General features: G+C 45.1%; 1 protein-coding gene across 6 annotated transcripts in view; it reads left to right on the top strand.

Annotated features, from left to right (window-relative positions):
- The window catches only part of LOC129862219 (SH3 and multiple ankyrin repeat domains protein 3-like), a 423,372-nt gene that overhangs the window by 252,306 nt on the left and 154,021 nt on the right, over positions 1 to 17,045 (top strand). For all 6 annotated transcript variants that reach the window (XM_055933651.1, XM_055933649.1, XM_055933650.1 and 3 more), the window contains 3 exons: positions 7,936 to 8,087; positions 8,660 to 8,827; positions 16,789 to 16,905. In XM_055933651.1, coding sequence (XP_055789626.1) covers positions 7,936 to 8,087; positions 8,660 to 8,827; positions 16,789 to 16,905 — 437 coding nt within the window. The remainder of the gene's footprint in view (positions 1 to 7,935; positions 8,088 to 8,659; positions 8,828 to 16,788; positions 16,906 to 17,045) is intronic.

Raw genomic sequence — 17,045 nt, 5'->3', positions numbered from 1 at the left:
TCATACCGCCCCAACAGATCCACAGATGACCCAATCTCAATCAAGATTGGAGGACGTCCTCCGGAAGTTGTCATAATTCGTTTGTAAGTCAATGGAAAGGGGTGAGGACTATGAGCCTCCTAGGTTTTGGATTGAAGTCAATGTACCCAGAGGTGGACGGAAGCTAGCTGTACTCCGGCTACGCCATGGTGCTACCCTACAGAGGTCTGTTGAGGCTACTGTAGACTTTCTTGGCAAAGTAGTGGGATTTCATCAGTTGTTTGGTGACATGATTGTATTTAGTAAAATTTTATCTAAAAAGGATACGTTTTTTAATTTTCTACAATTTACATTTTTATGAAATTCACTGAGGATGATGGTCCTCCCCTTCCTCCTCTGAGGAGCCTCCACTGGTATCAAAAATTGTCCACCACCCAAAAGAAATCCAGCCAACTTGACACAACTGTGGGAAGTATTGGAGTCAACATGGGCAGCATACCTGTGAAATGCTTTCGACTCTTTGTAGAGTCCATGCCCCGACGAACTGAGGCTGTTCTGAGGGCAAAAGGGGGTGCAACTCATAATTAGGGAGGTGTTACTAACGTGTCGTACACTCTATTGAGAGAGTAGACATTTTTGTGATACTGCTAGTAGATTTCAGACACACAGTATCAAAACAGCTATTGTCCAATCAGGAATTTACTCCCCACCGAGGTTCCTGTTCTACTGATTGAACTTCCTGAGGATACTTATTATCAGCGTTATTATTAAAGAGAGGGAGAGAGAGATATAGAGATAGACGGACAGATACAGAGACTGACAGACAGAAATAGACAGACAGATTGACTGTTACGGAAATATTCACAGACAGACAGACAGATGGACAGATACAGTGATAGAGAGACAGACAGACGTATATAACGAGTGCTGTGATTGTTCGGGTTGGCTGCCCACTGAGCGATATCCGTCTGGCCCTCTCTGCCACATCCCAATGCATTCCGGTGTAAAGCTGGATTATTCTTCATGCTAATCTCCTCATGTTTATGCAAATGTTTGTGCAGTCATTTGTTGAGAGCCTCCAATGGGGTGACCTCTGAGAGAGAGAGAGCGAGAGCAAGAGAGAGAGAGAGAGAGAGAGAGAGAGAGAGAGAGAGAGAAGAGAGAGAGAGAGAGAGAGAGAGAGAGAGAGAGAGAGAGAGAGAGAGAGAGAAAGAGAGAGAGAGAGAGAGAGAGAGAAGGAGAGAGAGAGACCAGCCAAATGCATGGCGCTCAGCAGTCTGCTCTCACTACCCATGCATAAAGAAAGAGGGAATCTGTAATAGGTGGAAGCTGAAAATCAAAGAGACAGACGACCCTGACAGCACCATGATAACAATCAACCTCTACAAGACTGGGACTGTCATGGTGCAAGGTAACATCAGGCTGTTTGAAACAGACTTTCAGACCATTAAGGAGAGAGCGGAGAGAGAGAAGAACACCACCAGTGACATGCCCTCCCACAAGACAAACTCCACCAGCACCACCCTCACCCCTACCCTCCCCACCCAAAAAGGCACATCCAGCAACTCTCTTCCCACCATAATGAGGACACGCCACAGGAGGAGAGCGTGCAGAGCAGGCCCTGGCCCTCCTCACCACCATGGCTGCCATGAGGGATGAGTTCACCAAACTGGAGGGGGAGGTGGTCCTGCTCAGGGAGAGCGTGAGCAAGCAGCAACCAGACAACCACACCTTAGAGGAGCTCCTAACCAAGGTGAGGACAGAGCAGGACAGCAGCCTTGCAACACAGCTGAAAGAGGCTCAGCAAGAGAGAGACGGACTCAAGAGAGAGCTGGCTGATCTAACAAAGGAGGTGAGAGAGCTCCAAAAAGACAGGCAGAGCAGCAATAAGGAGCTGACCACACTAAGAGAGGAGCTGCAGGAGAGAAAGAGAGCAGAGGACAGGTTGCAGGAGCAGATAGATCACCACCCTATGACCTGCCCTCACACAGCAGAGGAGCCCAGCTCAACCAGCCAGACTTCCCCAGCCCTGCCTGCTGCACCCCTCCTCCCCAACCCACAGAACAGCCTCCCACTGACAGTGGCACCGACACAGGCCAGCCACACCCCAGCTCCAACACCCACCAGCCACCACTCTGCCCCCCCCCCAGTCCAGAAGAAACACTGGCTGACATCGTCCTGTTAATGGACTCAAATGGGAAGTATGTCCAGGAGAAGAAACTTTTCCCTAGACACAAAACGAGAAAGGTGTGGTGCCCAACAACGCAAAGTGCCATGGAGCTGCTTGATAAGGCCCATCTCGGGTCGCCAAGCCACATAATTATACATACCGGAAGCAACGACGGGTGGCGACTTCACTACGGGGAGTGATTGAGAAGGCCTCCGCAATCTTCCCCAACTCAAGAATCATAGTGTCAACCCTTCTACAGAGGAGGGACTTCCACCCTGCCATAATCCAAAGAATAAACGCCAGCCTATCCCGGGACTGTGCCCTGCGACCCAATGTACACCTGGCCCACCATCCCACCCTCGATCTGGACTGTCTCTATGACCATGTTCACCTGTACAGGGAGACAGTCCCCATCCTTGCCAAGACTCTCAAGGACGTCGCTTTAAACCGCAGCCCGACCTCTCCACCCAGGAACAGCGGAGCAATCTCCACCCCGCCGAGATCACCGAGACAACACCCCGGACCAGCACCCTGGACCCCCCAGCCACGACCACAGCACCACCAACCTCAATGCCCACCACAGCCAGCGCAGCACAGACCACCCCAGCCCAGCTTCAGAGACACCCAGATGAGGCCTACCACCCCCCTCCTCCCCACCGCAGACCCACACCTGGAGGAGCCACAGCCCAGCAGGCAGAGCTACGCACAGGCTGTGAGAGGAGCAACTGGCCCAGCCCCCACCAACCAAATGAGTGACATTAAACAAATGCTGAGTCTACTATGCTCACATGTGATAGGCCGAGGGTCATGGTAAGATGAGCACAAGAACACCACCATCCTCACACTACATCCACCCAAGTGGCATGACACAAATTCTTGTGTCATCATCTTAAATGATAAACAAATCACATTTGCAAAATAAGAGTTTACTTTAATTGAAAAATCCTGTTTTAATGGTTCTTCTTGGATTCTGAATGTTTGTCTCATTTTGAAAGGTAAAGAAAAGAAAGAGAGAAAAAAAAAAGTTATGAAGTCTTTTTACGTTGCATGTTGGAATTTACAAGGATTGAAGTCCTCTGCTTTTGGGCTAAAGAGCAGAAACCCAGACTTCCTGAAAGAAATTGATGATGTTGATATTGTAGTACTACAGGAAACATGGTGCAGAGGTGATGTTTCCACTGGCTGTCCACTAGGTTATAGGGAGATAATCATACCATCCACTAAATTAAAAGGAATCAAACAGGGCAGAGACTCAGGGGGAATGTTAATATGGTATAAATCTGAACTAACTAAATCAATCGAATTGATCAAAACAGGAGAATTCTTTATCTGGTTAAAAATCAACAAGGAGGCTATCTTGACAGATAAAAACGTATTCCTCTGTGCCACATACATTCCCCCCTCAGAGTCACCCTACTTCAATGAAGAGAGCTTCTCCATTCTAGAGGGAGAGATTAGTCACTTTCAGGCCCAAGGCAACGTACTGGTCTGTGGAGACCTGAATGCTAGAACAGCAGAAGAACAAGACACTATTAACAGTCATGGGGATAAACACCTTCCAGGAAGCAATAACCTTTCCCTCCCCACATACCCCCACAGAAACAACTATGACAAAGTGAAAAACAAAACCGGAGTACAGCTCCTGAGGCTCTGTCGAACACTGGGTCTGTACATAGTCAATGGCAGGCTGAGAGGAGACTCTTTTGGTAGGTACACCTACAGCTCATCCCTTGGCAGCAGCACTGTAGACTACTTCCTCACCGACCTAAACCCAGAGTCTCTCAGAGCCTTCACAGTCAGCCCACTAACACCTCTCTCAGACCACAGTAAAATCACAGTGTATCTGAGAAGAGCAGAACCCAACCATGAAGCATCACGGCCCAATAAATTACATGGTACTAAACAAGCCTATAGATGGAGTGCAAACAGTACAGACATCTACCAAAAAGCAATTAGTAGCCAAAAAATACAATCTCTCCTGGACAACTTTTTAGCCTTAACATTCTCCTTCAGCAATGAAGGTGTAAATTTGGCCGTTAGAAACATAAACTTTAAATTTGACAAATTAGCCTCCTTGGCTAATCTAAAGAAGCATAAGAGCAAACCAAAAATAACAGATAATGAAAAATGGTTTGATAATGATTGCAAAAATCTAAGAAAGTCATTGAGAAATATATCTAATCAAAAACACAGAGAACCAGACAACAAAAATATCCGCCTTCAATATGGGAAAACACTGAAGCAATACAAACGCACCCTAAGAACAAAAAAGGAACAGCACATTAGAAATCAGCTGGATGGAATTGAGGAATCCATAGAATCAAACCACTTCTGGGAGAATTGGAATAAATTAAACAAACCTCATCATGAGGAATTGGCTATCCAAAATGGGGATATGTGGAGAAATCACTTTGCAAACCTCTACAGCAATATAACAAAGAGCCCAGAACAAAAAGATATACAAGAAAAATTACAAATCCTTGAATTAGCAGTCAAAGACTATCAGAATCCTGTAGATACCCCAATTACAGAAGAAGAATTATTGGAAAAACTATGCAATCTCCAACCCAAAAAGGCCTGTGGTGCTGATGGTATTTTAAATGAAATGATCAAATATACAGACCACAAATTCAAATTGGCTATACTCAAACTCTTCAACATTATCCTCACTGCAGGTATTTTCCCCGATATTTGGAACCAGGGATTGATCACACCAATCTATAAAAATGGAGACAAATTTGACCCAAATAATTACAGAGGAATTTGCGTTAACAGCAACTTGGGGAAAATCCTCTGCAGTATTATAAATAGCAGACTACATCATTTCCTTGACGAACACAACGTCCTGAGCAGAAGCCAGATTGGATTTCTAAAAAATTATCGTACAACAGACCACATTTACACCCTCCACACTCTAATTGATAAACAAGTTAACCAAAACAAAGGCAAAATCTACTCGTGTTTTGTAGATTTCAAGAAAGCATTTGATTCAATTTGGCACGAAGGTCTTTTATATAAACTAATAGAAAGTGGTATTGGAGGGAAAACATATGATTTTATTAAATCAATGTACACTAAAAACAAATGTGCGGTTAAAATTGGCAACAAGCAAACAGACTTCTTCTCTCAGGGGCGGGGAGTGAAACAGGGCTGCCCAATAAGTCCAACATTATTTAACATCTACATTAATGAATTGGCAAAAACATTAGAAGAATCGGCAGCACCTGGTATCACCCTACACAACACTGAAATCAAGTGTCTGCTGTACGCAGATGACCTGGTGCTGCTGTCTCCCACTAAAGAGGGGTTACAGCAGCACCTAGATCGTCTTCACAGGTTCTGTCAGACCTGGGCTCTGACCGTTAACCTAAAAAAAACAAATATAATGATATTCCAAAAAAGGTCAGGAAATAAGGATGACAAATATAAATTCTATTTGGACACAGTTCTATTAGAACACACCAAAAACTACGCATATCTAGGACTAAATATGAGCAACACATGTAGCTTTCACATGGCTGTGAATGAGCTGAGAGACAAAGCAAGGAGAGCATTCTATGCCATTAAAAGGAACATCAAAATTGAAATTCCAATTAGAATCTGGCTCAAAATGTTTCAATCAGTTATAGAACCAATTGCTCTATATGGCAGTGAAGTATGGTGTCCACTCTCTAATAATGAATTTACTAAATGGGACAAACATCCAACTGAAATATTGCATGCAGAGTTTTGCAAGACTGTATTGTATTGTACAAAGAAAAACTCCAAATAACGCATGTAGGGCCGAATTGGGCCAATACCCCCTCCTCATTCGATTAGAAAAAATAGCCATCAAATTTTACAACCATCTAAAAACAAGTGACCCTAAAACATTCCATCACACAGCTCTACAATGTCAAGACATGAAACCAGAGAAGAGTCCCCTCAGCCAGCTGGTTCTGAGGCTCAGTTCACCAACCCAAACCAACCCCATAGAGCCTCGGGACAGCCCTCAGAAAATCTGGCCCAACCAAATCATCAGAAAACAAAAAGAAAAATATATAACCTATTGGAAAGACACCACAAAAAATCTAAGTAAACTTCAATGCTATTTGGCTCTAAACAGACAGTACATGGTGGCAGACTATCTGACCACTGTGACTGATAGAAAACTGAGGAAAACATTGACTAGGTACAGACTCAGTGAGCACCGTCTGGCTATAGAGACCGGTCGTCACAGACAAACCTGGCTGCCCAGAGAGGACAGGCTGTGCTCACTCTGCTCCAGAGGAGAGGTAGAGACAGAGGTGCATTTCCTACTACACTGTGACAAATACTCAGACATAAGAGCATATTTCTTTCCCAAAATTATAACTCAATACAAAGAATTTGAAACTATAAAAGATGAAGAAAAAATCAAATATTTATTGGGTGAAAAGCCAAAATGTGCAGTTTTGGCAGCCAAATATGTGTCCTCCTGCCACAACCTGAGGGACAGCCAGTGAAAAATGCAAAGTAATGTTGATAATATTTCCCATTTAGCTTAGTTTTGTTTTGTCTTTCATACCAGGTCTTATGTCTTCTCAAGTCATATTGACACTGGTCTACTACTGTTGCTTTAATTTATTGTTGTTCTGATTAATATTGTTGTTGCAGTTGTTGTTAATGGTAATCCCATGTCCACTACTACTGTTATTATTGCTGTTGGTCCCACCATTTATTTATATATAAATATATATATATATATTGTATATATATACATATATATTTGATTTTTATTTTCCGAAATGTATACTTTGACAATGTAAGTAATAACGAACCTGCCATGTCAATAAAGTCAATTGAATTGAATTGAATTGAGAGAGAGAGAGAGAGAGAGAGAGAGAGAGAGAGAGAGAGAGAGAGAGAGAGAGAGAGAGAGAGAGAGAGAGAGAGAGAGATAATATACAGAGAGAGAGAGAGAGTGATAATATACAGAGAGAGAGAGAGAGAATATACAGAGAGAGAGAAAGAGAGTGATAATATACAGAGAGAGAAAGAGGGTGAGAAAGAGAGGGTGAGAGAGAGCAAACAAAAGCAAAACAAATGACAATATGATTTGGTTAATTTGGTTCTGAATGCTAGTTTTGTTGTGTCTGTGTGTGCACATGTTTGTGAATATACTAAACCCACAGTTCATCCCAAGCACCTTCTTTGATGAAGAGAAAACTAAATCTAAAAGAATGAGATTGATGGCTTCTAACGCCTTAATCACACAGACAGCGCCATTGCGCAAAATGCTACGCAACGCTGCAAGGCAAACACAGCGTTCCATTGGAAATGAATGTACTTCTGGTGTACCAAAATGCAATGATACTGTCGGTGTGATCGAGGCGTTAGTGTTTACTTGCATCATCATCAAACAAACACACACACATACACACACACAGATTGTTTGCTAACTCCGACACTCTTATCTGGTTTTGGTAAACACCAACTCCATCATGTTTACCACAAAGTCATTTCACTGATGAGGCTCTCAAATGCACAATATTTATCTTCTTAAATGAATCACTTGAAATTGCTGAGAGTGGATTCATCTGGAAATGGAACTAGTATTTTATTCACTCTGCCTTTATCACTCTAATCAGAGACATTTAAAGGGATAGGCCTTCTCATACAAATGCTTTGATTCATTTTTATACAAACAGTTAAAGTCAACCCTAATGCTGAATGCATGCTTCTGTCTCAGTACTATGCAGAATGTACACTGAAAAGCTGTCCTGTTATATATTAAACCTAGTTCCTCTCTCCCCTGTGTGCTGTAGAATGTCCTCTGACCATGGCGTCTCAGCTGGAGGGCTGTGCAGACCTCATCAAGGTGCTGAAGAGTGGAGGAGCTCACCTGGACTTCAGGACCCGAGACGGCATCACTGCACTGCACAAGTCTGTCCGCACCAAGAACCATACGGCCCTCATAGTGAGTACACACACGTACACGCACGCACGCTCGCTCGCTCACTCACTCACTCAGTCACTCACTCACTCACTCACTCACTCACTTTCTGCTTGTCATAAGTAAGAGTCTGACTCACATGATTTCCTCAGTGTGTATGTGGGTGCTAAGTACTCTCTTCCGAGACCTGACTGAAAAGATGCTTTTATTCAATGGACTTCTTGTGCCCTCCCTGGCTCACTGGGTTTTCATCTGCTTTGAGGAGGTTAGGTTGTTGTCTTTAATGAGTAGGCGTGTGCTCAGTGAATGGATGTGTATCATTACTGAATGCCTCTGATATGACTCATCAGTGTTCTCATCCTGAGAGCTATAGCTGTAGTGCAGAAAAACCCATCATCTTAATGGACTACTGTATGTCCCTCTTTTTGATCTACATGAGTGCAGAAGCATATGATAAAAAAATGTAGATCCCACAAAGGAAATGGATAGTGTTTTCATACAGGGGTTTTCAGAGGTTCTGTTGGGCTTGAAGTGAGTGTGTGCATTGTGTGTGTGTGTTCTCCAACTTTCCCTCTCGTTCTCTTTCTCTCTGTCAGACGTTGCTGGACCTGGGTGCGTCTCCTGACTATAAGGACAGTCGGGGGTTAAGTCCGCTTTATCACAGCTCTATGGTAGGAGGAGACCCCTACTGCTGTGAACTTCTGCTCCACGACCACGCTCAGGTGGGCTGTGTGGACGAGAACGGTTGGCAGGAGATACACCAGGTAAACGCACACATACGCACAGACACACACTAGTGATACGCGGGTCAGCTGTTTTTTCACCTGCACCCGCGCACAGTTGCTAATAACCCATATGGTTAAAAAAATTACAAGATTGTGTTTTAATACTGTTTGTGCATCAAATAAGGTTCCTCAGTACTGTCTCATTTGTGTGTGGGACTTGGCGCTGGGGGCTTGGCGCTGGCAATTGATTTATGATGGCTTGGTGATGGAACCTACAGCCTGCATGCCATAGAATGAGTTGGTCTTTGTGTTGTATGAGGTACCAGGGAGGAGATGTCTCTGGTGTGAACGGCTGATGGGAGGAACCTTGATTTAGGGGCTAAAACATGATTTCTATACAATTGGAACAGTCTTCACAGCAAATGCTATCTGGCTGGGGGATACTCCTTTCTCACATACAAATCCTAACCTTTTGACCCATTCCAGACATTTGTTGTTTGTCATGAACATTCAGGAGGATGTACGTTGCTACAAAGAGCTGTACCCCAAATCTGCTCGTTGGGCTCTCAACGATTGACCAGCTCCATTTTTGCAATTCTTAATCAATAATAAAGATTGATTGTTTGAAGAAATAACAAAGTCTCTCTCACTTGGTTAGAATTTCCACCACACCCATCCGCAAATGCCTAACTATATGTGATAAAGTGAAAATCTGAGTCCTGCACACGACCCTAACCTGCTAGTAGGCCGATAGAAAATGCGATGTACAGTCAGAGATAGTGGAACGATTGGGGATGTCTTTTTTTTAAGCCTAACTTAGTTATGTTTTTGCTTACAATTTCCAATGTTTTGGTGGACTATCTGTTAGTCAACTTGTCTATAATTGGATACATGCAGCTTCTCTAATGTCATTAGGCTACTGTCCTAGAAGACTAAATAAAACCTTGCTCACCAGAATGTCATAACTAGATGAAGCAATCATTGATTTTTCTCTTTCATCGCCGCTTCTCTTGCGCATCAGATGTTATAGGGACCAGGGAGAAAATGCAGTAGGCTCATTTTTTATTTGATTTTTAAAACTGGAAAGATTTGACCGGTTTTATGAAAATGAAATGCTGTTAAAATGAACAAACATTTTTCTGATAGGTTTTTAGTTTGGCTTGGATGCATATTTTATGTGGTTGAAATACTATCAGCTTTTATGACGCTGACAAAGTTAGCACCTTTACAGACAGTCCCTAACCACACATTTCGCTCAAGATGGTGAAAGAAATCCTATTTCTCTTCTCTTGTTCCCAAGTCAAAATGTACATTTGATGTATAATTTTAGTTTATATTATATTGGGCTATGTGAGAGGTTACAGTCCTACAGTCAGTGTCCAGATTTCAGTTAGGCTATTATTCCATTTAACCCATTTGAACTGTAGGCCCTTAACGTGACTCTTTTACCACTTCACCAAATCTTTCCCAAACATTAGACTACTGTTCTGACCCTGCGACTCCACCATGTAAAGAAAGTTATATATTCAACGGACAATTTTTACTTTTTCAATTTGAGCTATTACAGTCTATTACAAATCAGTCTGAGAGTATTTTTGACAGTATTTCAATCTGCATACAGTAGGGTTTGAAATGATGTTGTATGATCTTCTGTGTAGAAAAGAACATCATCATTGATTATGTTATTTTCCCACCAGTCTGATTTAGTGCCTGGTCTTGTCCACAAACAGTATGTAAGTACGTGTTACTGAGAGTCTTATCTTTCAGTGATGGGGTCATCATATTTTGTCACTTAAATCATTCAAAAGATAGAGACACATTTGTAGGAAGAAACATAAGCCACTGTTAATTACAACCGCGTCTAGCAGCAATGAACCACCTCATCTCGCGACATCATTTTCAAACCACATGGGTTTGCGAACTCTAGATTGGGAAACTCTGAGTTAGGCCCTAAAGTTTAGGCTTACGCACTAATGGCAGATAAAAATAATGAAAGAAAACCTTGTTTTCTCTTTATTGAACCCGCCTAAATCCCACCCGCCCTTCATCCACACAATATGTAATGTCCCTAAACCCACCCACCTCACAGATTTAACCGCAGGGATTGCAGGTTATGAGTCAACCTGCTCATCACTAACACACACACACACACACACACACACACACACACACACACACACACACACACACACACACACACATGGATACAGACGCAAACACACACACACACGGATACACACACACACGCACACACACACACATACACACATACAGAGAGAGACTGCTCTTCCCAGACATAGACACTACTCTAGATCCAGACTGACATTTTGAGGAAACCTTCCGTTGATTAGGAAGAAAATGTAGCGGAAGAGCAAAGAGGGACAAGTACAGTATTCATTTCCTAATTGGATGGGGCACAAAAGCACTGCAGACTTCATAAGGTTTTAAATGGAGGGAACAGGAGTAGCACTACAGGGCTTGATAAAACTCTGCAGACCCTGTCATTATATAAACCATAAAGGACTGGAGGACTAGAACTCAGTCAAGAGTACTTGGTCCACAGTGCTCTAATGTTCCCACCACTCTCTCTTCTACTCTCCTCTCCACACCAGCATGTCTGGGGACATCCATGGTAATACCCCCACCTGCTTGCCCTGTTCTTACCTGCCACCATCTTCAGAGCACAGCCACCACAGAACTCAATGCAGGGTTAGCCTGGAGGCTAGGAGACCTACTGTATAATCAGGCTTAACCAGATGTTCCCAAACTATTTTGGCGTGCAACCACATTTTGATATCCAAGCATTGTCATGACCCCTCCATGTAAAAAAAGTAATGTAATCAATGGCCAATGTTTACTTTTTTAATTGGGGCTATAACAGTCTATAAATCAAATGTATTTATATAGCCCTTCTTACATTAGCTGATATCTCAAAGTGCTGTACAGAAACCCAGCCTAAAACCCCAAACAGCAAGCAACGCAGGTGTAGAAGCACGGTGGCTAGGAAAAACTCTCTAGAAAGGTGTCACGTTCCTGACCTGTTTTCTCTTGTTTTGTATGTGTTTATTGGTCAGGGCGTGAGTTTTGGGTGGGCAGTCTATGTTTTCTATTTCTATGTTGGGTTTTTGTGTTTGGCCTGGTATGATTCTCAATCAGAGACAGGTGTGTATCGTTTGTCTCTGATTGAGAGTCATACTAAGGCAGCCAGGGTTTCACTGGTGTTTTGTGGGTGTTTGTTTCCTGTGTTCAGCGTTTGGGCCACACAGGACTGTTGCAGGTTAGTCACGTTTGTTGTTTTGTTAATTTGTAGTGTTTGTTGGTTTGCCATTAAATCATGAATACTTACCAATCCGCATCTTGGTCCGATCCATGCTCCTCCTCGTCTGAGGAGGAGAACGACTACGACAACCTTTACAGAAACACCCACCAAACCAGGACCAAGCGGATTGGAGAAGGACGGCAAGAACAAAAGCAATGGAGAAAAGAGGAATGGACTTGGGAGGAGATCCTGGACGGTAAAGGACCCTGGGCAGAGCCAGTGGAGTGTCGCCGCCCCAAAGCGGAGCTGGAGGCAGCGAAAGCGGAGAGGAGGTTTTATGAGGCTAAAGCAAGGCAGAGCGGCTGGAAGCCCGAGAGGCTCACCCAAAAATTTCTTGGGGGGGGGGGGGGGGGGGGGGGGGGGCAAAAGGGGAGTGTGGCGAAGCCGGGTTGGTTACCTGAGCCAACTCCCCGGGCTTACCGTGGAGTGAGAGGGCGTCGTACTGGTCAGACACCGTGTTATGCGGTAAAGCGCACGGTGTCCCCAGTACGCGTGCTTAGCCCAGTGCGGGCTATTCCACCTTGCCGCACTGGGAGGGCTAGGTTGGGCATCGAGCCGGATGTCATGAAGCCGGCCCAACGTATCTGGCCTCCAGTACGTCTCCTCGGGCCGGCGTACATGGCACCAGCCTTACAGGTGGTGTCCCCGGTTCGCCTGCATAGCCCAGTGCGGGTTATTCCACCTCGCCGCACTGGCAGGGCTACGGGGACCATTCAACCTGGTAAGGTTGGGGAGGCTTGGTGCTCAAGAGCGCGTGTCCTCCTTCACGGTCCGGTATATCCGGCGCCATCTTCCCACCCCAGCTCAGTACCACCAGTGCCTACTCCACGCACCAGGCTTCCAGTGCGTTTCCAGAGCCCTGTTCCTCCTCCACGCACTCTCCCTGTGGTGCATGTCTCCAGCCCAGTGCCTCCAGTTCCGGCACCACGCACCAGGCCTACTGTGCGCCTCAGCAGGTCAGAGTCGGCCGTCTGCCCAACGCCGCCTGCTCTGCTTGCCTGCTCAGCGCTGCCCGAACTGTCTGCCTTCCCAGCGCTGTCTGAACTGCCTTCCTGCCCAGCGTGGTCTGAACTGTCTGCCTGCCCAGCGCTGCCCGTCTGTCCCGAGCCTTCAGAGCCGTCCAGCCAGGACCAAACAGAGCCGTCCAGCCAGGACCAGCCAGAGCCGTCCAGCCAGGACCAGCCAGAGCCGTCCAGCCAGGACCAGCCAGAGCCGTCCAGCCAGGACCTGCCAGAGCCGTCCAGCCAGGACCTGCCAGAGCCGTCCAGCCAGGACCAGCCAGAGCCGTCCAGCCAGGACCTGCCAGAGCCGTCCAGCCAGGACCTGCCAGAGCCGTCCAGCCAGGACCTGCCAGAGTCCGTCCAGCCAGGACCTGCCAGAGTCCCTCAGCCAGGACCTGCCAGAGTCCCTCAGCCAGGACCTGCCAGAGTCCCTCAGCCAGGACCTGCCAGAGTCCCTCAGCCAGGACCTGCCAGAGTCCCTCAGCCAGGACCTGCCAGAGTCCCTCAGCCAGGACCTGCCAGAGTCCCTCAGCCAGGACCTGCCAGAGTCCCTCAGCCCGGAGCTGCCGCCCCTTATCCCGGAGCTGCTGCCCCTTATCCCGATGCTGCCCCTTCATTTAGGTGGGTTTAGTTGGAGGGTGGTCATTGGGAGGGGGATACGGAAGCGGGGAGTGACTATGGTGGGGTGGGGACCTCGCCCAGAGCCTGAGCCACCACCGTGGTCAGATGCCCACCCAGACCCTCCCCTAGACTTTGTGCTGGTGCGCCCGGAGTTCGCACCTTAAGGGGGGGGGGGGGGTTATGTCACGTTCCTGACCTGTTTTCTCTTGTTTTGTATGTGTTTATTGGTCAGGGCGTGAGTTTTGGGTGGGCAGTCTATGTTTTCTATTTCTATGTTGGGTTTTTGTGTTTGGCCTGGTATGATTCTCAATCAGAGACAGGTGTGTATCGTTTGTCTCTGATTGAGAGTCATACTAAGGCAGCCAGGGTTTCACTGGTGTTTTGTGGGTGTTTGTTTCCTGTGTTCAGCGTTTGGGCCACACAGGACTGTTGCAGGTTAGTCACGTTTGTTGTTTTGTTAATTTGTAGTGTTTGTTGGTTTGCCATTAAATCATGAATACTTACCAATCCGCATCTTGGTCCGATCCATGCTCCTCCTCGTCTGAGGAGGAGAACGACTACGACAACCTTTACAAAAGGCCAGAACCTAGGAAGAAACCTAGAAAGGAACCAGGCTATGAGGGGTGGCCAGTCCTCTTCTGGCTGTGCCAGGTGGAGATTATAACAGAACATGGCCAAGATGTTCAAATGTTCATAAATGACCAGCATGGTCAAATAATCATAATCACAGTAGTTGTCGAGGGTGCAGCAAGTCAGCACCTCAGGAGTAAATGTCAGTTGGCTTTTCATAGCCGATCATTGAGAGTATCTCTACCGCTCCTGCTGTCTCTAGAGAGTTGAAAACAGCACGTCTGGGACAGGTAGCACGTCCGGTGAACAGGTCAGGGTTCCATAGCCACAGGCAGAACAGTTGAAACTGGAGCAGCAGCTCGGCCAGGTGGACTGGGGACAGCAAGGAGTCATCATGCCAGGTAGTCCTGAGGCATGGTCCTAGGGCTCAGTTCCTCCGAGAGAGAGAAAGAAAGAGAGAATTAGATTAGACTTAGAATTAGACTTAAATTCACACAGGACACCGGATAAAACAGGAGAAGGTCTCCAGATATAACAGACTGACCCTAGCCCCCCGACACATAAACTACTGCAGCATAAATACTACTTTCAGTCTGAAAGTACTTTCACAGTAGGCTATATCAATCTGAAGGAAGAATGGTTTAAAGTGATTGAAATGGATCAGTCACTTGATGGATCATCATTGATGATGTTCTTTTTCCCCCAGTCTGATTTAGAGCCCGGTCTTGTCCACTCTATTCTATGCATTATAGAGTGCAACAGAAAACCAGTGGTGGAAAAAGTAACCAATTGTCAAACTTGATTTAAAGTAAAGATACTTTTGTAGAAAATGGCTCAAGTAAAATTAAAAGTCTAAAAATATTTGGTATTAAATATACTTAGGTATCAAAAGTAAAGGTGTAAATCATTTCAAATTCCTTATATTAAGCAAACCAAAAGGCACGATTTTCTTGTTTTTTAAATTTACGGATAGCCAGGGGCACACTCCAACACTCAGACATAATTTACAAACTAAGCATTTGTGCTTAGTGAGTCCTCCAGATCAGAGGCAGTAGGGATGACCAGGGATGTTCTCTTGATAAGTGAGTGAATTGGACCACTTTCCTGTCCTGCTAAGCATTGAAAATGTAACGAGTTCTTTTGGGTGTCATTGAAAATGTATGGAGTTAAAAGTACATTATTTTCTTTAGGAATGTAGTGAAGTAAAAGTAAAAGTTGTCAAAAATATAAATAGTAAAGTACAGATACCTAAAAAAACTACTTAGTGTAACGATAGTCTTCGTCCTCCTCTGACGAAGAGTAGGAAATGTCGGAAAAAGATGTAGCGTGGTGAGTATTCATATTTATTACGAATACTTTCAAGAACGAACAAAACAATAAACTGAACAAAAATAACCGAAGACGCTACAGTCCCGAAATAGTGAACACAGAACACAGGAACACACAAACAGGAACAATCACCCACAAACCACAATACAAAAACAGGCTACCTAAATATGGTTCCCAATCAGAGACAATGACTAACACCTGCCTCTGATTGAGAACCATATCAGGCCAAACGACAAACCCAACATAGCAACACAAAACATAGATAACCCACCCAACTCACACCCTGACCATACTAAAACAAAGAAAATACAAAAGAACTATGGTCAGAACGTGACACTTAGTTAGTATTTTTACTTAAGTACTTTACACCACTGCAGAAAATTGCAGAAAATACATAGTGTGCCTGAAAGTATTTTCTTTCAGTGATGGGGTTATAATATTTTGTAGCTTAAACCGTTCAAAAGATAGAGTCACATTTGTAGGAAGAAAACAGAGACTGCTTTTCCGAGTTTCTCTCGTGACCTCAAATTTAAATCTGTTGACCCCACATGGAGTTGCAAGTTTGAGATACGCTGGACTGAACTGACGGCTGCTGGTAAAAGAAAGAGAGAGATGCCAAAGGAGTGTGCGAGAAAGAGTGTGTATTTTGAGAGGGGAACTCTCACCCAGTTTGAATGGGGTGGAGAGAAAGCCAGCACTTAAACTGGACCTACAGGCCAACTTTCCAGAGCCCTCCATTACTATACTCCAATCAGTTACCTTCCCTCTCTACCCCATGGCATTAGTATTCAATGTGTGTGTGTGTGTGTGTGTGTGTGTGTGTGTGTGTGTGTGTGTGTGTGTGTGTGTGTGTGTGTGTGTGTGTGTGTGTGTGTGTGTGTGTGTGTGTGTGTGTGTGTGTGTGTGTGTGTGTGTGTGCGCGCGCGTGTGTGTGTGTCTGTGTGTGTGCCTGTGTGTGTGTGTGTGTGTGTGCGCGTGATAGAGACAAGACAAAGCAGAGAGGGAACAACAATTATAGTGCATGTGGGGAGAGATAAACAGAGAAGAAAAAAAACAGAGAAACTCAACTGTCTTTCTCGAATATAACACAGTGTATGATATCTCAATCACCCAAAATACCTCAATAACCCAAACTGGCATCCATGTGTCTCCACATACAGGCATGCCGTCATGGTCATGTTCAGCACTTGGAGCACCTGCTGTTTTACGGAGCCGACATGACTGCTCAGAACGCCTCTGGAAACACCGCCCTTCACGTCTGTGCCCTCTACAACCAGGTAACACACTGTATGGTGCATGTTGGCGGGGAGGGGTGTGTGTGTGGGTAAGTAGTGGTGTAGAGGAGTTTGATAAATGTGTGTGTGTGAGTGCGTCCGTGTGTTAAAGCTGCGATCTGAAACGTTGCTATCACTTACTC

The sequence above is a fragment of the Salvelinus fontinalis genome, chromosome 9 (assembly GCF_029448725.1).
Source record: "Salvelinus fontinalis isolate EN_2023a chromosome 9, ASM2944872v1, whole genome shotgun sequence".
NCBI lineage: Eukaryota > Metazoa > Chordata > Actinopteri > Salmoniformes > Salmonidae > Salvelinus > Salvelinus fontinalis.
Note: the sequence above shows the minus strand (reverse complement) of the source record. Positions and strands in the feature narration are given on the sequence as shown.